Here is a 23,689-nt window from a genome sequence, read left to right on the forward strand (position 1 = left end):
GAAGTTACTGACTTTTTAAATTGATTTTTTCCTTTTCTATTGATTTCCTAAGATACTTTCCCAAGAACAATACATGCAGTGTTTCTGCCATATTTCTGCTTCTTAACAAGAAAAGATTTTTACTAAATATGTCTTTATGGAGCTAAAGCTATTTGTCTTCATCTTCTCCTCTGAAATGGACAAAAAAGGCAACCATATAAGACATAATTTATAGTTTTGTATTCTTGGGGTGGCATTCTTGGTCTTTGTGCAAAGAAGGGAATTCACTTTCAGGCAGCTTTCCCTGCTCTTTGTCATGATATTACTTTGCTAGTCCCTATCAGCTAAATGATCAAAACTGAAACTGAGTTAGCTTCATGCATATCCTGTGGAAACTGAATGACAAAACTAGCTAACTAGTGTTTCTAACTTTCAGATATGCAGTGTGTTAATGCTTACCAAATCATAAATAGTTTAACTGTCAACTTACATTAGGGCAAAGATAAAGATTGGTGATGACCTCTTGCACTTTATTTGTATTCTTACCTGGTTTTGATGCTTATTTGGAAAACTGGTTTGGTTTCTTTTAATATGAGTATGCATTTTGTACTTTACCTTCACCTCATCAATAGGCACGAAACTTTCAGGAGTAGGAGCATCTAAATGCTTCTGATTTGGTGGCCAGACAAGCCTTTTAAAACTGTTTTGGCTCATTTTTGTAAACTGAGAGGAAGAACACATTGATTACATCCTTGCTTTGACACATTACTAAAAGATATCCAAGATGTGAAGTGTGGTTTTATAGAACAAAAGCATGTAGGTCTCTCTTGGATACAGAGAAGTCTTCACATTAAGAAGCAAATTAGCTTTTTCAAATTATACTGGAGAATTTCACCTGGTAATCACTGTATCAGTGATTTGAGGTGGAGAAATCTTAAATCAACCCCTGCTTAATTGAGCAGAAGGGCAATTTAAATTAAATTGCTCACTTTTACAGGAATTTGAATAAAGCTGAGTGAGGATAGCAAATACCGGTAAAATCATCGTCTTCATTTTGAAAGCAGTGCCTAAGTTTCCAAGGAAATGCAACTTGAAAATTTGCAGGGGCAAGTAGGTTAATTGAGGCTTTTAAATTTTTATTATTATTTTTATTTCGAGTGTTTTGACTCTTTCTCAAAGTCGGTCCTTGTCCCCTGCAGTAAGGAAACACATTTGGATTTCAATTTTAATTTTGAAATCGAGCCTAGGGAGGAAAATAGGAGTATGAACTTTGGAACACTGGGAAGGCACTATGTTAGTGAGCTTCCCCATTCAATAAAAAATTATTCAAGGTCCTAACATAGATAAAGGAAGAAAAAAACTGCAGGTTGTTTATGGAAGTAACTGCTTAAATTGTATGCCTCAGGGATTTGTGTGTCAAAAGGAGAAGGCAGGTTATGGAAAACTTGGGAGGATTTACTATTTTGCATCTGCAGTATAACATTTTGGCTTTCAGTAAGGCAGTAGAAGACTACATCTAACTGGAAAGCTACCAGAAAAAGATTAATTGAGAAGCAATGTCCAGTTATCCTGTGATGCATTTCAAGAGTAATTAGGACTGTAGAACGAACTCCTCCTGCCTGTCTGACACTGGGAGGACCGTTTATATCTCCAGTGGAAAAACACCTTTTTTAAAACCAGCATTGATAGTGCATGTAACATTCTTTGGTGATGCCCAGCCATGTTCCCCTTACAGGCTGCTGTTAAGCTCTTCAGGCTCCCCAAGTATCTCTTGAGCAGAAGGCCTTTCCAAACCACTTGCATTTCCTAAGTTTTACCAACTTACTGGCCTCAGCCTAGCTCATAAGGTTTTGGTTTGTTTTTTCTTGAATAAAATTAATTTTGTAATCTGCATTAATAATGCTGTTGCAGAAGAGAACTGTCTTGGCCAGCTTCTGGGCATTCATTCCTGTTTCTTCCCTTGTGTCCCATGCTAGCAATTCTGTAGCTTGCTATGGACTACAGCAAGGAGCTGATCATAAAAAAAAACTCTGGAGGAGGATAGGATACTGTGGGAGCAAATAGCTGTGAGCATGTGGAATGCTGGTAATTAACATTTTGGCACAGCATAGATTTTTGTTGGGTGGAAGTGTCATGTACCTGTAGTTTGTGGCTGTAAACTGTGATACTGCTGTGAGCAGCTGTGAACAGCATAAATACCCCTCTGGCATCTGAGATGAAATTGGTATCCTGGAATCACTAAGGGGACATTCATACAATGGCACAACAAGGAACACGTTCAGGGAAGGTGCTGCAATCTCAGGAGTATTTCAGAATTTCTGCTACCTAGTCTGATCAGAGATGTAAGCATGACACTGCAAACCCCAGTTTAAGCGGGGAAAGAAAGTCACAGTTTGGTGCTTGCAGTTCCTGTTTTCTCCATCTTACAGATAGAAATAACACATTTCTTTGTGCTGCCTTAATCGGGGGAATCCTGGGGCAGTTTGTTTGTTTTGTTTATATGTGATGTCTTGCATGGATACTATTTTTCAGAAAGTTATTCTCTCATATTTACTAGGTCGTGTTTCTTAAGGTCACTTCAGTAGGCTTCTTGTAGTCGCCAAAATGACAATCCTGTTGCTCCTTAGGCTCAGGTGTTCTAAGAAAAAATAATGTGATGGCCATTACATAGATGTAATTGTGCTCTGAATTCAGCAGGCACAAACTCTGAATGCCTTGCATACAAATCCTCTAAACTTCAGTAGCTGCTCTGTGTGGTTGTGCCTTTAGGATCATAAAAAGGATCCTGAAGCCATTAGCCAAACAAGTGACCTTTGCAAGGAAAACTCACCTGCTTTGAGGATTCCTGCCCCAGGAGGATCTGTTGAGAACACAAACTGCAGGCAGGGTTTTCTCAAAGGAACTGTAGTATGTGGAGTGTCTGTGTGCCCATGAGCAGGGGTTTAACAAAGTGCACTCCTGTCCTCCACACAAAGATGTGGGAATACAACTTTCTCCAGCCTCTCTAAAGAAATGCATCTGGAAAGACTAATACTTCTTCTGGTTTAGATTTTTCATTTTAAAAGGAAGAACATAAATGGGAGTAAGTGGAAGGAGGAAACTTGGGAATTATTGATGGCTGTTAGTTTCCTACATCCCAGATGTCTCTCTTTCCCTCATGTGTTCGTTGTGGGAGAACAAGGAAGTCTTCCTAGTGGTTTTTCCAAACAGTGACTACTTCTGATTAAATTCTTTTGTGTTTGAAAACTTTTGCAGACATTTTGGCTTTGGGACTGCATTATTATTATTGTATGGATAATGTGGGTTAATTGAACCACAATGAAGCTAATAGCAGTGACAAGCCTGCATTTCTGGAACATGCACAGTAGCCTGTGTAACATCTGCACTTGTTTGCAGAATGATTCTTCCAATAAGAAAGGTGAACTAAGAAGTTTGGTAAGAGGACTTGAAGTCTGTAACTTCTGTTGGATTTTTTGCCTTTGGTTTTAGAAGAAACAAGCTTTAGAAAAAGGCTGCCTTGAGATAATCGCCATTTTTAAATGGGAATCTTTGAAGTGACAAGTTGGTAATCTTTTGCAGTCAGAATTTGAGCTCACTAAATATGTCAATAACCTTGTATTGATAACTGTTTAATAGCAGCACCTGCAGAACAATATCTTCAGGAGAAGCTGCCAGATGAAGTGGTTCTAAAGATTTTCTCCTACCTGCTGGAGCAGGATCTCTGTAGAGCAGCTTGTGTGTGTAAACGCTTCAGTGAGCTGGCTAATGATCCAATTTTGTGGTAAGTGTAAAGCTATTCCTCATTATCTTAGGAAATACTAGATGTGCTGCTCAAGATACCGCTACAATAGAAAAATTGAAATGCTGGTTACAGTTAGTTGAAGGAAACCAGTTGTATTTTGTTGTTTGGTTTAGTTAAACATTATTTATTATTTGTGAATATCTGATTATATGTATTAAATAGTAAAACTTGGTTCTCTAGTAGTGTAGATACTAGTTAAACAATGCCTGTTTTAAAAAAATCAATTCCTTCAGTTGCCATTCCTTCTTCCCCCTTTAACTTTTTTTTTAGGCTACTATGGGGATTGCCGTTAATTCACACAGAAGGATCAAAACATTTCTTCAACTTAGATGCAAGCTTTGTCTTGTGTTACTTATATGGGGTTTTTGTTTGGTTTGATTTTTGTTTGTTTTGTTTAATGGTTGGATGCTTGGGCTGTTTTCCCTGTATGAGTCTGCTCTCCTCCTGGGTTACTGAGAGTTTGAATAAATGGGAACTAAATTTGTAATTTTTTGTGAGGGAAAGCAAACATGTTTCTTAAGCTGCTTTGTTTTAAAAGTAAAGATTAAGATTAAAAGAAAAATAATAAAATAGCATCACAGAACTACCCCTTTTTTTTCTGTCCTAAAGACAGCTTTGGAGATGCCTTGTCAGATGAATGACAACTTCTGTGATTCATTGGCATCCTGTAAGTCTGGGCTTAATATCAGCAGGCTCAGACCCTGCAATTATTTGCATTCTGGCACTAATGAAAAGAATCCGACTGCTGTGTGCCGTTTTCTTCTTTTTAAACCACTGTAATTTGTTCACTGATGAACTCTTTTTGGAATACAGTGCATCACTTGTTCTCAGTGAATGCATTTCTCAGTCTTTTTTTGGCAAGGTGAGGAAGAGGTAGTGGCATGCTTGGTCTTAAGTTTTGTTGTATTTGTCCTACTGGCTTTTGTAAGTGTTAAAGCAATGCTGTAATTAATGCACAGTTTGATTCACAAATAGTGTAACTGCTTAAGTTTCTTCATAAAAATGGCATGTTGAGAACTTTTTCTCTTGGATTGTAAAGCACATAAAAATTTTTGTCAGAAAAACACAAGTCAGTGCAGGAAAAAATTGGTTTTAAGTGATAGGTACTGATCTTGGTTGGATTCACTGTCACTGGCAAATTCTGTTCAAAAGGTCCCCAGGTTTTAGCACTTGGTTTTATATTTAATTGGATGAGTAATCAAAAGCGCATTAATTTTCTCTTCTGCTCAGGAAAAGATTGTATATGGAAGTATTTGAGTACACTCGTCCAATGATGCATCCTGAACCTGGTAAATTTTATCAGATTAATCCAGAAGAGTATGAACATCCAAATCCCTGGAAAGAAAGCTTCCAGCAGCTGGTAACAGTTTTATTCATTTATATTCAAATGTATGGGTATTTATAAAAGTAAAAACACCAACTTCTGAAATGTGGCCAACAACAGTAATTTTCTTGGGTTTAGACTTTGAGATCCTTGTGGTGTTGTGCGGTAGGGGGAATTCAGAAGTTATTTCCTGTTTTGAGGCACGCTTTAGGGAGACAGCACATGATAAAGTGAAGTCCTTGAGTATCCAGCTCTTCTGTGTTGGGTTTTGCATCACTGAAATTTTGTGTTCAAGACTGTCATGGTCTGAGACTCACAGTGTTAAAGATGCTGTTGTCATATCTTACTAAACCAGTGTGTGTGCTGGTTATCAGATATGTGTCCATCTTCCTCTGGTGAACCAAGCATGTATTGGTAATATCACTTGGGCTAAACTGTGATTTACAGCTGGCCTGACTGGAGGTAAACAAATCTTCTTTAAGGAATGTGATTGCACTTCCAGTCCGAACTTTCAAAGGTATTGAACAAATGCCTGGGCATGATACTAGGAAAACAAGGGAAATAGACCATGTGTTGCTGGTTAATGAATTTCCAAAGTGCATTGAGGACAAATGCTTGATTTGGTTTCTTTGTTTAGTATTCAGTCACTGGTGAAGGTATGGGACTCTCTTTTCCTCACCATATAAATGCAGTTTTTGTGGCAAACTGCTGGAGAATCAGGAGATGGAAGTAAGGACAGCTCTTGTGGTATGATTCAGGTGTATGAAGCTTTTCAGTCAGGTTCAAGGCTTATGGCTGTGCGAGTAGTTGGACTCATGGCTTAGTTGATCACTCCCTTAGGCTCAGACGTTTTTTGGTGTTGCCATTTCAAACTGTGTGCCTGGAGTGGGAGATCAGTATATGATCCTTCCTGAGACAAACTGGTATCAGCAAATGGCTTGTTAATTAGGGAATTAGTAGATCTGCCAGTGCATTCAGACCCACCTGTCTGCAGGCTTATCACAAGCTCTCTTCCTTGTTTCAGTACAAAGGAGCACATGTAAAGCCAGGTTTTGCCGAACACTTCTACAGTAATCCTGCAAGATACAAAGGAAGAGAAAATATGTTGGTATGTTTCTAAAGCAGTTTTTAAAAATATTTATGTATCTGTATAAATGGAAATGGACATTACTCTAAATTTGTTCCCTTTTTTCTAGTATTATGATACCATTGAAGATGCTCTTGGTGGAGTTCAAGAAGCTCATTTTGATGGACTTATCTTTGTTCACTCTGGTATATATACTGATGAATGGATATATATAGAATCTCCAATCACCATGATTGGTGCAGGTATGTGAACTGGGAGCATCACTGTCTCAAACTTGTGTTAATTACCACCTTAATTACCATGATACTCAGGTGTATTAAATATCCAGTATTAAATGCCCATCTTTCTTCATCTGCCTAGCAAGTACGTGTTTTTTGTACAAGTGTCACTAACTCAAAAGTAGCTGATGCTTCAGACTGAAGTGCTGTTGTCTGCCTGCTAGTTCTTGGAATAACTTATCTTTTTATTTTGTTAGGAAAAAAATGGAATTTTTCCGAAAGCTTTTTCAGTTATAGGAGAGCAGTTGAAATTTTTACGTTCATATATACGCATATATATATGTATGTATGTATGTATGTATATGTGTATGTATATGTATATGTAAAAGCCATCTCTAGAGTAGAAACCAGCAGTGGGAACAAGCCCAAATTAGTATCTGTCCCATTTTCTTCAGTATCATAATTCCATCTTGAGGAAGGAAATGAGAGCATCCAGCAGAAAGATTCTGAGACTGGAGGTTCTTCCTCTGTTCTCTGCCAACTCTTCCTCTGAACAGAAACCTTTATGGAGAAGGAAATTAGACTCAGAGAATGGGAAAGGTTTAGGAAGTTAATATAATATACCAGGCTACAGACTGTGGTACTTGTGGAACTGCTTGCTTTTCCTGTCACTACTAGGAGCATGCTAATTCCCAGTAGCATGATAACTGGTAGGAATTCACACTATATTACTCTCTGGTAGAGATTTTGATTTAGGGGTCTCAGACCTCTTGCTCCTGTGGTGATCCAGAAGTAAATTACCTGCTGTTTGTGTTTTGTGAGAAGCTATCTCTCTGGGTTGGTTGGGTTTACTGGTTATGGGTTTTATTGAGGGTGGTGGGTTTGGGTTTTTTTGTTTGTTTGTAAGGGGTGGGGGTGGGGGGGGGAGTGTTTGTTTTGCTGGGTGCATTTCATATGTATGTGCTCTTTGTTTTGCAAAATCGCTCTTGCCAAACAACATATAAGTTATCTCTCTTTTTTCTCTCTAAACATATACAAAATCTCTCTTTTTGGGTATTTATTTCTTCTCCATACCAACTGTTTTGTTCTTGAGTGAGACTGTTCTGGCACTTCTTGCCTGGGTTTTGCAGCCTTGGCAGGGAGAATAATTTTGAGCAATGCAGTCAGATTCTTCCAGTGTTATTCTGAAAAATTGTCCCTGCAGATCTGCAAGATGTGGCTGTGTTAGTATGTGAGTTTGTCGGTTTGTGACTACATTTTTGGAGCTAACATTCTGAACATGCCCACTTACAGTGCTTTGGTCTGTGTTTTGGAGCACAAACTGGATTCCTTTTGGATGAGATTTATTTAAGAGATGTGTTCCTGGAATACTCTTACTGCCCTTCAGTAGCCAGTGTATGTTCAGTCAGAGAGACCTGGTGAGGACTAGTGCAAAGCCAGTCGCTCCTCCCCTCCCTGTTCTGCAGTGTGTGCTGGGGGTGGCTGATCCTCAGCACTGGTTCCCTCTGTGGTACCACTCCTGTGTTAGGCTGCAGTGCTTGCTAATGGAGATGTGGCCGCAGATAAATATCCCCTGGCTTCTGTTTCACAGAAGAGAGGATCACAGTACAAATAGGGCAGGTCATATTCATGAAGTGTTTAAAATCCAGAGAAACTGAATCAGCACTGTCCTAAGATACAAAATTTCACAGTCACTTCATGACACTTGAAGTGATATCTTTGATATTTGGGTAAACTTCTGCGTGTTCTCTGCTTTAAGTTTTGAAAAGCCATCTGCTTTCCCTTCCTCTGGAATTAAACTAAGTTATTCAGAAAAACAGTTATCTTAAGTACAGTCCTTTGAAAGCCAGGGATCTTTATTTTGTATTTTTGTAACAAAATAGCTATCTTGCGGAACAAAACCTCCAAGAGGAATCCAGCCATGCTAGATGTATTTATATTTCAGTTTTTGGCATTGCTGACTTCACTTCCTCAGACTTTCTCCACTGAATGGTGAGTACCATTGTAGAGAGAGTCAATTTTCATTTGACTGGAAAAGAAAACAAATTAAAGTGAACCACTAAGTCTTGGAGAACTACCTCTTCTCTGTTCAGTCTGGCATGCTTTTCAGAATGGTAGGATTAAGGCAGCACCAAATCTCTGCATTTCTACTCAAATTTCTTTAATAGTTTATTCTTCTGGCTTCAGAAGAAGCACATTATTAGAAAGGCAGCTTAACATACCTTGAGCTTGGAAGAAGATTCTGCTTGGTCACATAAGTAAAATGTGCTTACAGAATAAAGCCTGTTGTTCTGAGTTTTTTATTCTATTTAACTTTGGGGTTATTTCTTCCCTTTAATCTGTGGGAAGGAGTTGGTTCATAAGGAAGGCTTTGGGAGTATTACTAGTACTGTGGCATATCTGAATTGCCAAGAAAGAGGCAAGAAGGACTTGTTCTGTAAAGTGTTGCATCTGTTTCAGCAGACAGAAATACCTTTGATTTTTGTTTTTTTAAAGAATTCTGTTTTCCAAGGTTGGAGAGGGGGGAGTGTGTTTGCTGCAGGAATAGGAGCCTTCCATGGGGTGCTCATCTCACTCAAGATGCAAAATCTACTAATTGCTGAGTTTCAGCAGTTGTACAGACATGTCTCAAAATGAGAATCTTCACTGAATGTGTGTTTTCAGAGCTACAGCTTTCATTTTTTCCCTTTATTTTCCATTTGACTTTAATAATGTGCAAGTAAATGAAAATAGATTATCAAAAGATCCTTCAGTCAAGAAAAAAAATAGTAAAACCAATAAGAATGGTTATTGTCTTTTTAAGGGTGGAAAAATCTAAAATGGTAAGAAAACTATTATAATTGGATATTCTTTACTTTGGAGTGCAAGAGTACTTTCACATGCCTGAGTTCTTTTTTAAATACCCATTCTGCATCTTTGAATTGAAAGCTTTATTTTGGACTTGTTTAGACCTTTGTGGTTTACATCTTGTTTATTATACGATCTAAAAGGGTATCTGGTTTTTGCTTGGTACAATTGGACAGGGTCACAGTTCCTGCAGAAGGTAGTGATTTTTTGTCTTCTAACGCAGGGAAAAGTGAAATTATTTTATTCCTTATGAGGAATTAATTAATTCTGAGGCAACATCCAGTTAGTTTATATTTCTTTTGACTGTAGGGTTTCTGTTCCGTTATTTCTAAATGGTCTATCCATGGTCCTAAAGCTGAGCATGAATTCTGATCCTGGGGAACATGACTCCCTTAGGTTCCAGCAAACTGACTTCTTGGGAGCTGTGTTTTGCTTGATTACAAAATTAGTGGCCCTTTTCTTCCATTTCCAATTCCAACTGGTTTCTTTATTCTAAAGCGATCAAAGCCAAAAGCTGAAATAGAGTTATTTCTCTGAATGATGACTTCACAAAGATTCAGTAGAATGTTGCAGAGAATTTCTTTGGTGGATTTGGAATGAAACGAATGCTTAAGGAAGTGTTCATTATTTTCCTAGGGAGATCTAAGTGCAGTGATCTTCCTAACTGGCCTGTTTTGTGATGGGCATTCTGGGACCATCCCAATTTAAGAGTTACTACTTGTGTAGGAACTCGTGTGATGAGAGGAAGGTGTCCATAGAGAACATGATCCAAGTGCTTTGCAAACAGTTCCACAAATCTCTGTTTAATAGTGTTTCAGAGCATCCAATGTGTGAAGTGTGATTTTTCTGTGCCACCCTGAAAGTTCTGATACTGATTTATGGCTCTCGTATCCTCCTAAGGGCTCTGTTTATTTCCTGACTTTGGTTCACCTGCAGTCCTGTGGTGCTGTTGCTTTTCATGTGCTGAAACACACAGATTGTTTTATGCCACTGCATTTGCACCATGGTGAATATATGGAAATGTTACCAAGCCACAGAAATATGCTTTGTAGGATGACACAACTCCTTATCAAAGCCTCTTCTTGTTGTTACCTAGTACTAAGTGAATAGTTGTGTAGAGGAGAGCCAGACTACCTTAAAATATTTGCAGTTCTGCAGTAATGAAAGCGGAAATTGGGCTTTTAGATAGTGAGAACAAACTGGATAATAATGTAAATGTTGCTTCATTCTGACTGACATCTTTCTGACATAGTGATAAAGAACAGGACATACTGCTTGTCTGTACTGATGTCAACAGACAACTGAAAAGGATCTGCTCATGAGGAATCGTGTGCATAGGCTTTTCAATAAAACACAGAATTTAGGGCAAATATCAGCTCATGTTTTTGTTGAGTTGGGAATGGTTTAAAATGCTATCAGATGTTATCTCCAATAGTACGTGAAACTTTGACCTTTGTATTTCGTGTGTTGAGGGAAGGCTGCTTCTGGCTTGCATGTTTAATGTGCAGGTTTGAATGAGACAAAACGATCTTGCTTGTGAATGAGCGTCATTGAATTTATTCCAGTGGGTGGCTGAGGTTAACTGGTGCTCCCTCTGCTGGCTCATGGCATCCCAGCATAAACATCACCTGCCTTTGGATTAAGGGTAAAGAATGGAACAGAGCCTCGCCGGTAACACTGGAAATCAAATCACACATTATGGCATTTTGCAAGTGAACCACTTTGTAACTTTCTGTACATGCTGCCGGTAATATAGTTCAACTAATTCAATAAGATTTTTTTTTCGTATAGAATAATGAGGATATCAATTCAAAACTGTGAATCTGACATTTGAGAAGTGTGGGGAGATCACTTGTAGGTCATGAGCAGATTAGTGAATAGTATTTCATGTCAGTGATGGAATGTATGTTTTTAGCCTTAATAAAAGGGTTTGAAATATCAGAAGAAATTGTACTTGGAACAGAGTTAAACTGCCTCTAGCCTGGTACCCATGTTTAAGCTGTTCGTTCAGTTCATTGTGCGTAGTAGTCAAAAACTAGCTTTGTAAGAGGAGGCTTTTCTCACGGTACTAGATATTACTAAATTGGTGCCAGATTGTGTTAGTTAATGACTAGTTTCTTCATTGTCATTGCAACTTCCTTTTTTAAGATCCTTTTGACCGGAAGACTATTTATGTGCCAACAATAGTGTTTTCCTTTGTTGCTTTGAACAGAATTCTCTAAGTATTTTGAAGATTTCTTTTCAGCAGCATAAACTAAGATTTACTAATTGTTTTCTTTGCAGCACCTGGAAAAGTAGCAGATAAAGTTATAATAGAAAACACTAGAGATTCCACCTTCGTTTTTATGGAGGGTTCTGAAGATGCCTATGTTGGATATATGACAATCAGGGTAAGACTCTCATCCTTAAGCAGATCTTTTAAAAAATTTGTTTTAATGCCTGAGCAGTTAAATACAACGTTTCTATTTTCTTCCTTTTCAGTTCAACCCTGATGACAAATCTGCTCAGCACCACAATGCACACCACTGCTTAGAGATTACAGTGAACTGCAGTCCAATTATAGATCACTGTATTATTCGAAGTACTTGTACAGGTTAGTGGGCTTTTTATTGTTTGAAGAAACACAAAAAATTGAGTATGATTACTATTGGCATATTTTTATTTTTTGATGCAGGTATTCAATACAGGTGTGCAAGCCTTAATTGCCTTGGAGCATCACTATTAGAGTGACTTCTTTGTGTCCAAAGCCTCTGTGATAATGTGTACTTGGTTTTCTGTTTGGATCTGTTTGGACTCTGGGCAGTTGGTTTGAAATTGAGAAGTGACAGTTGAATAAACATACCTGAGTTTGGTGTATAGTTGCAGCTGGCTGGATGGGGCATTTGAAAGGTTTACATATGGGACTTGTTCATTCGGTTTGTTGGGATACTCAGCATTGGGACCAATGGCATTAAACAGTCATGAGATTAAACTGCTAAGCTCAGCTCACTTCCAAGTGGAATGATTTGATGTATTCAGGAGGATGAGTAGTAGCTCTACAGCAGAAGTGTTGACTGACTTATTTCACCATCAGAAAAAATGAGGAATTTATACCACCTGATTGGGAAAAACTGGTAGTCTAGGTTGAGGAAAGAAGGGGTCAGTGTCTGGAAGTGAGGGGCTGGATGGCAGTTTAGTCACTGGCAGGAAGACGTGACAGTTTGCAATCACTAGATAAAAGACATGCCAAGTTGGACATCTTTGAACACAGCCAGATGAAGTGGAGTGTCAGAAAGAAAAGGTTCAGGAGACTTTAAGATAGTGAGTCTTTGCGTGGAAATGACCATATGAACTTCCCTGAGGTCAGCTAGGGAGAGGGGATGGATCTGTGCAGCAGACTGTGCATGGAGGTTGCTCAGCTCAACATAAAGGCAAGGAAAAAGAAGAGTTCTTCCAACTAGAGACAAAAACGACATTTTTCTGGTACTGCCTGTGAAGAATACTGCAGGGGAACTATGATGAGAATGGTGGAAGGATTCCTGGTGTGTGCCTTCTAGAGGAAGATGTGCTCTCTTGAAGGTTTTGTGCTATAAACCATTGCACTTGGTCAAGGCACTTCTGTGCTTTGCATTATCATCTCTTTTATTGGAGACACATCAGTGAATACTTGGAGGTGTTAAAAATGACAAAAGAGGAGCGAAGGACAGCAAGCTTCTCCCAGTGTCCCAGTTATCCCAGTGTTAATGCTAATACTGGGAAGTTGGAAGTATACGAAGAAAAGGTGTTCTGGAACTTATCATATACCAATACTGGGGACCCTGACAACCAGTGAGAGGAATTAGATATGACCATGTTCAGCTTGATTATTAAAGTAGTTTGAAGACCTGCATGACTTCATATTTTTGTGAAAGTTGTTTATGAAAATTAAATTTCAATAATTTTGTTCATGACCACTTTCCGTTTCGGAAAATTTTGAAGTTTTGCTCCCTCCAAGACTCTGGATTTCTGGATGGTTACTGTATTGAATTGTTGATTCTCTTCTCCAAAATTAAAATTTCTGGTCAATTTTGGAGGCTATGTGTAGGCTATACTATGATCACTTACCGATTACCAAGTTTTTATTGGCTTTTTAATCCTACCAAGCCTTGCTATTACCTACTCAGGAAGTACTGAGTTTGTGTAAAAAGGAAGGAAGAATGGTAGTCTGCCAGAAAAGGCATTTACTGTTTCCAGATAATTGACATCTCTGAAGTATTGATCCATAGGCATTCAAAACCTCTTTCCTAGCACATGCTTGATACCCTTTCTGTAGATGCCCAAGTTGCATTAAAGCGTATTTCTACATTGTCATATGTAAAGTTTTTAATGTATGTCATATGTAAAGATAAGAGCTATGTAAGTGCAAGTGAATTAAGCTGGAGCTTCCTGCTGCCAGTCCAAAGCATCTTTTGAAATATTTTCAAATAAAGTTTAAACGGCAAGATCCTGAGTCTAGAGGTTCTGTTACATCCATTGTGTAAGAAATCTGTGTTAGCCCTCACCTAAAAGTAGTAGTGGATGGCAATGTTCCTTTTTAAAAAAAAAATTAATATTGCTGAATGTGTGCAATCATTATATTCTCAGTAAACTAAATAAAGCTTAAACCAGTACTACATGTGCTTTGTACTCCAAAAGGACCATTTTCACACAGTCAGTACTCAAGTCCAGTGAAGTGAGTCCGAATAAAGATTGCTTAAAATTTAAATAAGCAAAATGTGATAGAGATATGCTTTTAGAACATCACGCTGGATTCTAAAAATCCATAGCTCCTCAGTCTCACGAAAAGAGATAGAGGAAGGGGAGTGAAAGCAATTATGAAATACAAGAAATAAGTTATTCACAGTTAATACAGATAGGAAATTAGAAATTGAAGGAAACCATGGGGACCTCCTTCCAAAATAAAAACACACCGCTTTACTGCCACAAAGAACTTGATAATCTAGATGTAACATCTGTCTAGGGGAGACAGTACTTGTGTCTTAATCTGGGGAACAAAGTGAGTTATAGCAGTGATGCTTATCCATCATGGAATGGAAAAAATTGAATGGCGAAGTGTTGTGTAATTTTTGTTCCATATTTAATGAGAATAGGCAGGAATGATGAATGCCTTCATCCCCTGGAGGAGTAATGAAACGTGTTCCACTCTTGACAGTAACTGTGGATGAGATTAAACAGCTGGAAAAAGGGACATTCTAAAATAATGCAGGAGTTTAGAAAGAACTGGCCAAGAAATTCTGTGGCTTCCTATTGTGTATCAATGGTAACTTGAAACCTCGATGAGATGGTCTTTGTCCCTGGGGGAGGTGGCAGGGGAGAGACTACACAGTATGAATTATGATAGGAGTACTGCCTGTTGATCCTGGGTAGAGTGATGAAGTATAAATGCAGGGGTTTGGTCAATCAAGAATTTAAAATTTATGATGAATCAAATTAGTGTGCATTTACAGAAAGTTATAATGGTTGCATTACACTGTTGGCATTTTTGATTACTTTCTTTGATCAAAAGAAGGCAACAGTCTCAGTATAATTATACAGATATTTGAAAAATATTTGACATCAACACATAGTGTCTTAAAATTTTAGAGCTCTACAGAATGCCCAGAGCCTATGCTAAATAGATGAAAAATAACTTTCAGGGTAACTGTGATGGCTTTTTTTTGGTGGTTATTTCAAAGATGATTTCTTGACTTGCAGAGAAGAAATAAGATCCATATTAATGAGACCTGTAGACAATGAGGACTTTACTACAGAGTGTTATAAATACAGTGAGTGTAATATAACTACAATCTTAAAAACAACCAGGAGGATGGGTTGCTATGATCCTCCTGGTAGGTGGACTGTCAAACACCACTCATATTAGTCTGACGAAGTGCAGAGTTACACATGCGGCTTGCTTTTGTTTCTGTTTCTAAGGGCTGATCCCCTCTCCTGGAAAGCCGGGAAAAGCTTAAAGAGTCACTTTGGATAAACTGCTAAATATGAGCCCTCGTGTGGTCGAGCGGCCAAAAGAACTGATGTGATCCTTAGTTACACCTGTGGGAATACTGAGTAGATGTAGAGAGACGGTGTTAACGCCTCTGCTTAGTCCTGCTTCAGAGTAAAGTGCTCTTTTCTGGTGTCCATAGCAACATGCTGGAAAATTTAGAAACTGTTCAATGAAAAGTCATATAAGGTAAAGCAGAAAACTTCAGTTGTAGTGGAAAACACAGTGACTGCAGTTTGTTACTTTATCAAGGATAAAGCTGGAGCAAATTGCTTGCACTGAGCATGTGCGTGCATTGCATATGGCATACACTGGTATAAAGAGATCTGGGTGCCAAAGCTGGAGGGATTCAGATGAGCAATTAAAGTGTAAATTAAAAGGATAACAGCCCTCTAGCCAGCTAACAAGCTTTATGCTGGGTTCTCAGTTGCTGGAAATCATAGTTATCAAAATTTAAATATGTTTCTACAAGATACGTGCTGAAGTTCCTGCTTATTAGAATTGAAGCAGGACTTAATTCCGGGAATTAGTATAGCCTGTATTATTCATAAGGTCAGACTAGACAACCAAAATAATTTCTTTAGGAATTAAAAAAAATAAGCTCTCTGTAAATGAGTCTGGGAATTATTTAAGCATAGTCATTGTGGTGCTTTGCTAGAAGGATATATGAAAACTGACTAAGAGAGCAGGTACTGGCTTGCTTATTTAGTGATGCTTAATTGTGGGGAAATGTGTTACGTAGGCCGGGCTCCCTGAGATGAGTTCTTACCTTTCAGAAATCACTGGTGATTTTAGTGGCTGTGGAATTTTGCCTTGTCACACTTCATGGAGTTCAGGGAGTAAGCTAATCTGCTGAAGTCCTAAGCAGTTTGCATCCTAGTTTCCTGGAAAATTTTTATTTTCTGGGTTATGGTATGGTAGCTGAAATCATTCAGGGAGTTCTGTAATTCAGCTGGAAAGAGGCCTGTTGGTTTCTGATGTTTATTCTGTACTTGAGACTGCCCATCTATGTTCTGCTGAACATTGGGTAGACAGTGTGTCTTTGTATGCTACAAAATTGTTGTTTGGCCTCTTACGAAGTACTGAGTTGTGAAAATTTTAAGGGAAGCAAAAGAAGGCAGTAATTAGCAGAGAATTCTGTTGGATTTCTGTTGTCCTCTGCAGTGAACAGTCAGCATACAGTGGGCCTAACACAGGGAAATAAATGAGTGAGAACTTTCATAAGCATGAATTAATACATAAACCATTGTCCTGGCAGCTGTTTAACCTTGGCAGGGTGATTTTAAAGTGACTCCTGCCATGGTTTTTGCATCAGCAAAATTATGACATTAGTGTTTTTCTGCCAGTGGCTTGCAGTGCTTTGGCTCTCTGCACACCAGATCTTTTTTAAATATCAGTTCACACTAACTTTTCTTGTGAAAGCACTGCTAGACTATTTATAAATACACTATGCTTTGAAGCTATGGTAACTGTACTGTTTTCTTCCAGTTGGCTCTGCAGTATGTGTTAGTGGCCAGGGAGCTTGTCCTACGATTAAACACTGTAACATCAGTGACTGTGAAAATGTTGGACTTTATATTACAGACCACGCACAGGTAATTTTCCATATTAACTTCTTTACTTTGATAAAGTTGTTTACTGTTCTTGATTCCTGTCTAAATTTACATTTTTATTTCCCAGGGAATATATGAGGACAATGAGATATCCAATAATGCGTTAGCAGGGATTTGGGTTAAAAACCACGGAAATCCCATTATCAGACGGAATCACATTCACCACGGACGTGACGTTGGCGTTTTCACTTTTGACCACGGAATGGTAACCTATATGTTTTCTTTTGAAGAAAGAAATACAGATGTTGTAGAACTGAAGTACTTAGATTTTGCCTGTCATTGGAGAAATGTGTTTTAAAAAACGTGCATTTACTCATGAACATATACTCTAAGATGTGCCTACTGTTGTTCTCTTGACCTTAAGTGGGAGACATCACTTCAAAGACAATTTTAGCTGAAAGAGGTTTGAGTAAGCTTTTTGCAATTGATTGGCATCCTGTTAAATTGTATTATATTGCAGTGACAAAATACCTCTTGAAATAGGATGTAAACTGTCAGCTTACATTTATACTTCATTCTTTTCCCTTTGAAATCGAACAAAAATGATTCAGAAATGAAAAAAAAAGGCTTTGTGGAGGCTTAGTCTTATTTTAATGTTAAAACTCTGAAACAAGGTATGTACACCTTCTCTGGGAAGAGGACTTTTGTAGCAGGGAGTTAGTTGTGGAATTTTAACACAATTTCATATTAGAATTCAGGCCTTCTTTCATAAATACGTTTATTTGTGTGGGGCGAAGCTCATAATTTCCAAGTACATGTACAGCAGTGAGAAATGACATTCATAGCCCTTGAAATAGAATAGATTTTTGTCTCTGAAATAAAAGGTGGTTTGCTGATTTGTTTTACAAAAATATTCTGCATGTCTTCCTAAAAGTGCCAAATCATTGTTTTTCCTGCTTGAATGACAAAGTCCCAATTCCCCATGCCCAGCTGGCAATACAACCTGTTTTCTTTTAGTCACTCTTAAAATGGCAGATCTCTAAGGATGCTTTCCATAGGGTGCAAAAGCTTTTGATCCCCAGGTGTAAGAAATCAGGAAAGGAAGGCAAGAGTCCTGCTGGGTTGAGTCTAAAGGGCAAGAAGGAAATGCACAGGCAGTGGAAGCAGTGACAGGTGACCTGGGAAGAGTCCAGAGGAACTGTCCAGTTGTGGCCAGGAAGGCCAGGGCATGAATGGAGCTGAACTTTACAAGGCATACAACGGGTGACAGGGAAGGCTTCTACAAGTTTGTCTTTCAGAAAAGGAATGGCAAAAAAAGCGCACATCACCCCCCCCCCCCCCCCCCCCCCCCGTAAGCGACAGCAGTGACAAGATGAGGAAAAGGCTGAAGCACTCAACAACATTTTGCCTTAATTTTTATTGGCAGTCTGTCTCCCCACACCTCTTTAGTGGATGGACCTCAAGGCAGAGACAGTGAAAACAGTCACTCCCACTGAAAGAGAGGATCATGTTTCTGACTGCCTGAGGAACTGAATGTACAAAAATCTGTGGAACTCAGTGAGATGCATCCCTGAGTCCTGAGGGAATTGGCTGATGAAGAGTCCAAGCCACTGTCCATGACGTTTGAAAAGTCATGGCAGTCAGGTGAAGTCCCTGGTAACTGGGAAAAGGGAAACATTGCACCCATTTTTATTAAAGGGCGGAAGGGAGGACCCTGGCAGGTACCAACCTGTCAGCCTCACCTCTGTGTCTGGGAAGGTCATGGAACAGCTCCTCCTGGAAGCTGTGCTAAGGCTCATAGAGGACAGGGAGGTGACTGGGGACAGCCAGCACAGCTTCACCAAGGACAAGTCCTGCCTGACCAATTCAGTGACCTCTGATGGAGTGACTGCATCAGTGGAGAAAGGAAAGGCTATGGATGTCATTTATGTGGATTCCCCTACAACATCCTTCTCCCTAAATGGTAAAGATGTGGATTTGATGGGTAGACTGTTCAGTGGATGAGGAATTGTTTGGATAGTTGCATCCAGAGCGTAGATGCCAGTGGCTAAATCATGTCCCTCAGTGGTCTGTAATGGGACCAGTACCATTCATCAGTGACACAGACAGTGGGATCGAGTGCACCCTCAGCAAGTTCCAAGCCAGACATGTTCAGGTTTTGGTGAGAGCTGGGAGACTGGAAATACCATTAACAGAAAATCCACTGTGGATAGAATCTAGTGAGGCCATTCTCCTTTTTGCCCAGGTTGCTGGGGAGGCAGAGATAAAGGATTGAGGCAGTGCTAGTTGTAGCTGTTGGATTTGTGGTTTTCTGGTTTCAGTAGAAGGCAAACAGGTCACAAGGCTGCTATTTTTGCTGCCAGCATAAAATTTTGCCAGTGGAAGGTGAAGCACGGTGGGATTCTGCTGGTAGGTGCCTCTTCTCCACTCTAATAGTTAAATTTGGAGGACCATACTTGTTCTCTTGTTGGGCAAGATTGCACCGAGAGGATGGCTTTACATAATTTTCTGTTCTCTGGAGATGATGTTGTTTGGCTGGTTTGCAAAGAGTGGTGGCAGATGTCTTTGGTTTATATTATCTGTTTGTTTGGACTGCATTAAGCTGTGTTAACATACTGTACGAGAACTTCTAATCTGCTTCAGTGGGTATGGATATCCATATACCCCTTCAAGACTTAAACAGACTTGGAAACATGGAATGAAGTGAATGTAGCAATAGAAAAACTGGTAAAGAAAAGCAGTTCCTGAAGTGGAGGTATCTGTGCAGGCTTGAGGGTTAATTGGAAAGTCTGGGTAGGAGCTGCTTCTTGTTTAAGTACTGAAGTATAAATATTAAATATATGAGTACTGAAATAATAAAAAAATTAAAAAGCCAGGCTGAATTCACTTGATTAATTTTGAATAAAAGTGTATTTGATCTTTTTTTTGTACCAATGAAATGCCTATTTCAGAGCTGTGATCAGTGTGGTATCACAAGCAAAATGGAATAGAAATAAATGTTTCTCTTTTGTTTAAGGGAAACAGTAGCACATTAAAGAGAATGTATGAATAATATTTATCTCAGCTGCAAATATTATTGAAATATTTCATAAACTCCTTTGAAAGATTCAGTCCCCCATGTCTCAAAGTCTGCTTTGGCAGCATCTTCTACTTTTGCATCCTGTCTAGTGATAGAGTCGATAAAATTATATCATTGGCAATGTTTATATGCTCATTAAGTGGCAAAGCAACGTGGTATTCTTTAGATACAAATCCTATATTCCTAAACAAATTAATGGATTTTGTATTTTTGCTTCTCTCAGTTCTCTTCTGTTACTTTCTGTAAATTTTTTTTTAATATTGCTTGTGACTGTGAAGTGGGATAAGTGCATTCCAGTGCTGAATTCCTACCCTACACATTCTTTTCCCATGGGTTTCTGTGCTGGAGTGCTATCTCCAAAAGATTCAGGAGTGCTTTGTTTTTCAGTTTCATGTTCTCAGACTGTTCTTTGTGTTTTGATACTTGTAGAAACTTAACCTCTTATTTCTAAACTGTCAATATCCAGACATTTGCCTCAGTGCTGTGACAATTATGTAACAAGCTGGCATTAAAAATGCAGCCTGACATTGACAGCCCTGGGTGCATTACCCTCACCTTTCAGGTGCCTGAGATGAGTTACCAGGCATCTGTCATAAATTGTATTTTGTAGTTGTATGCAGACAACAGAGAAGTTCCAGTTTAATGTAAGAATAAGCGTAATTTTACAGTTTAAACCTGAACTCTAGGCAAAACACTTTTCATTTTCGTTGCTCCCAAATGAGAAGCTTGGGGTTGAGGATGTTTCTGGTAAAATAGAAGTGTAGCAGCTTGTGTCTAAGCTGGGTGATCATGCCTAGTTTAATCTGTCTTCTAAATACTACAAATCAGATCATTTTAAAGAAATGTGTATATAAAGTCCAAAAAAATAAAAAGCATATGCCAGATTCTATACAGACTACATTAAAAATCCAATTTGCTGTTTGCTGTGCACAAAAATAAAGGATTTCTTTTGCATCTTGGATGTGATTTTCTTTATGTTGCATTTGAATTTTCATAAAATGCACTAACTCTCAAAAGACCCTTCCAGGATTTGGAAGGCAAATTTTTTTAAGCATAGGCAGTTAATTTTTCTATATTGATTTCCTGTTGTCTTTTTTTAAATTTTGTTTTTCTCTTTTTTCCTATTCTATTGGGGATACCAGAGTCAATAAATATTTGGGAAATGTTAAATCTTACACAGTTTTATCTTTTTTCTTTTAATGCATGTGTTGTTCAAACAGTAATATGAAATACCTCTGTGTTTCTGTAATGTTGTCATCTTCAAAACAGAGAAAGAAAAACAAAAGCCCTTTCAGAAATAAAGGGGAGAAAAGTCCTCTGAGAAGAAAAGCAGCAACAAAATCTCATCAGTTAAAAGTTTTTTAACTCTAAAGCATTTCAAAGCCATGTTTGTTAAACTAGACAACATGCAGAAAGAAAAAAGCATGCAAGTTCAATTACTGAGTTAGTCTTGATGTAAAAAGTCTTCTGAGTTCTTCCAGCTGTGCAGGATCCCATCTTTGTGATCACATCTTTTTCTGTACAGTGTGTGCCAGGTGGGAACTTCAGCATTATTGCTGTGGCATTTGTTTCTGATTCCTTTACGTGCTCAGATCTTACCAGGCTGCAGCAGTGTTCTTGCCCACACATGCTGTCAGAGTAGCTGTCATTTTGTGTCCACAGCTAATGCTCTGCCTGGGATTGTAAATAAATTTGATGTACAGAGCTGGTTTTTATATTTAGGATTTTCAAGCAGAAAGCTACTTGGTAGTTTTGTGCAAGATTGTAATACTTCTTCCACATGCATCCATTATTCCTTCTTGTTAACCACAGAGGCCTCTTTTTCCTTAGCAATCCTGACACTGTCTGGTGCTGTCCCCCCCAGGTTCTTCTTCTGTTAGCTGCTGAATTATAACCAGAAACCTTCACAAAACCCGAGTCAAACGTTTGACACAAGTCAAGCACCCAGCACACTTGAAAACCATTCTTAGAAGGAGGTGGAGGCAGTATAAGGCTTGCAGTCCCTCTGTGCAGAGGAGGGGTATTGACCTTCCTGACCTCAATCGCTGCCTGGCAGAGTCTCCCTAAAGGATGGAGGTTTGAGCTGCCCAACAGCTGGACAGAGCACAAGGGTTGGGCAGTTCCAGTGTGCTGACAGACAGAAGTGGGGAGAGGAGCAGCTGTGCCTGATGGTGGTAACTTGTTATAGCTGGAACTGGCAGTAAGCTTTGTGTTAGCGGTGTTGGTGGACCCTGTGCATGATAGGTCAGGGAGCTCCATGCTTGGAAACACAGTTTCCGTTTTAAAAACATACTCAATAACTTTCCAAAGAAAAAGTGTTGCCTGAAGCCCTGTGCGATTTTTTGAGATCCACAGGTTCATCACCAGACCTCTCTGAGGGGCTCTATTTCAAAGGCACAATAATGCCTTTTGAAGTAGTGTGGCTCCTGTGGCTGAAAAGATACCAGGGATTGCCTGGGGGCTTCTTATAGACAGAAGTCAATATTAGCCCTTTCTGTGGGGTGAATTTGGGCCAAAAAAGTTGTTGGTATCAACAGAGAATGTCATATATATATATATATATATATATATATATATATATATATTTTTTAACATTATATACAAAATTGTCATTTTAGGTGAATTTCTCTGAGGGCTTCATTTTAAGTGAAAATTTGGGAAAAAAAAGCCAGTCTTTTCAGGGTAAGAAGTCAAAAGACTGCCTGTTGGCATGGAGGCTTATTTCTGAGACCATCTTTGGATTTCCCCTGTTTGTTAGCGTGTAGCTTCTTTTAGAACTCTCAAACCATCTTGACGCACTTAGGATTGGATTTCTTCAAAGGTTTTGAAAAAAATATACTCTGAATATCTGCAGAAAGTAGGCGTCTTCCATTTGACTTTGTTACCTAGAGGAATCTGAGGAGCCAAGCTGTGCACATGGATAGTCCTTTTTGGAGAATCTTTAATCCACCACTGCCTTTCCTGACTGCAATCCTCAGAGTGGGGAGAAAAGCATGCTGCCTTGATTTCTTTGTTAAACTGGGTGTATTTCTGATTTTTTACAGTCAATGTTTGATGGAATCCCATAGTAATTTACAGCACAGTGAAATAGGGTGCTAACTGCCTAGGTTGGCAGTAAATTGAGTAATTTTCATGTGATCGGTAGTAGGAACTTCAGGTCTGAGGCATTCCTGGTAGTAGATCATGTGAGTATGGAATCTAGTTACTCTAAGCAGTAGCAGGAATTGTAGGGGGGTTTTTTGTTTCGTTTTGTATTTGGTTTGGTTTTGTTTTACGATTTTTTTTGGTTTGGTTTGGTTTTTTGTTTTGTTTTTTGGCTTTTTGGTTTGTTTTTGGGTTTGTTTTTTTTTTTTTGGTTGGGTTTTGGGTTTTGGGGTTTTTTTGTTGTTTTTTGGGGTTTTTTTTTGTTTTGTTTTGTTTTTTAGTGCCCAAGTATAACAAGTCTTACGGTGAACAGGTCTAAGTAACTAACTTAGGTGGCTACAGGAAAATTAGTGCCTCCTGGGTTGGAGTCTTGGGTTAGAGCTTTCAGGAGCTTGCCTCTAAGCCATCCACAAATTACAGCACATCACTTGGTGGTTGTCTAACATCTCCAATAAAAGATGCTTCCTGTCTTTCAGTTTAGTTTCTGTTCTTCTGGTTGGACAAAATGAGCATGAAATACCATTGAAGTTCACCTTAAGAAGAGGTTGCATTTGAATACTAAAATGTTCTAGGACCATGTCAGGAAAATGCTTTGAAAGAGGTGACACAGTTACTCAGCAAGACTCTGGAAGTAGAATTGGTGGAATCATCAAGC

The 23,689-nt window shown here is 38.8% G+C and overlaps 1 protein-coding gene across 3 annotated transcripts in view; it reads left to right on the plus strand.

Annotated features, from left to right (window-relative positions):
• Positions 1-23,689, plus strand: part of FBXO11 (F-box protein 11) — a 69,163-nt gene that overhangs the window by 36,972 nt on the left and 8,502 nt on the right. For 2 of the 3 annotated variants that reach the window (XM_066178101.1, XM_066178103.1), the window contains exons 4-11: positions 3,616-3,760; positions 5,012-5,141; positions 6,130-6,213; positions 6,302-6,434; positions 11,541-11,647; positions 11,739-11,850; positions 16,747-16,853; positions 16,939-17,076. In XM_066178101.1, the coding sequence (XP_066034198.1) occupies positions 3,616-3,760; positions 5,012-5,141; positions 6,130-6,213; positions 6,302-6,434; positions 11,541-11,647; positions 11,739-11,850; positions 16,747-16,853; positions 16,939-17,076 (956 nt within the window). The remainder of the gene's footprint in view (positions 1-3,615; positions 3,761-5,011; positions 5,142-6,129; positions 6,214-6,301; positions 6,435-11,540; positions 11,648-11,738; positions 11,851-16,746; positions 16,854-16,938; positions 17,077-23,689) is intronic. The other variant, XM_066178102.1, reaches the window with a different exon arrangement.

The sequence above is a fragment of the Chamaea fasciata genome, unplaced genomic scaffold (assembly GCF_029207755.1).
Source record: "Chamaea fasciata isolate MVZ Bird 193981 ecotype frontalis unplaced genomic scaffold, bChaFas1.0.hap1 SCAF_3, whole genome shotgun sequence".
Classification (NCBI taxonomy): Eukaryota; Metazoa; Chordata; class Aves; order Passeriformes; family Sylviidae; genus Chamaea; species Chamaea fasciata.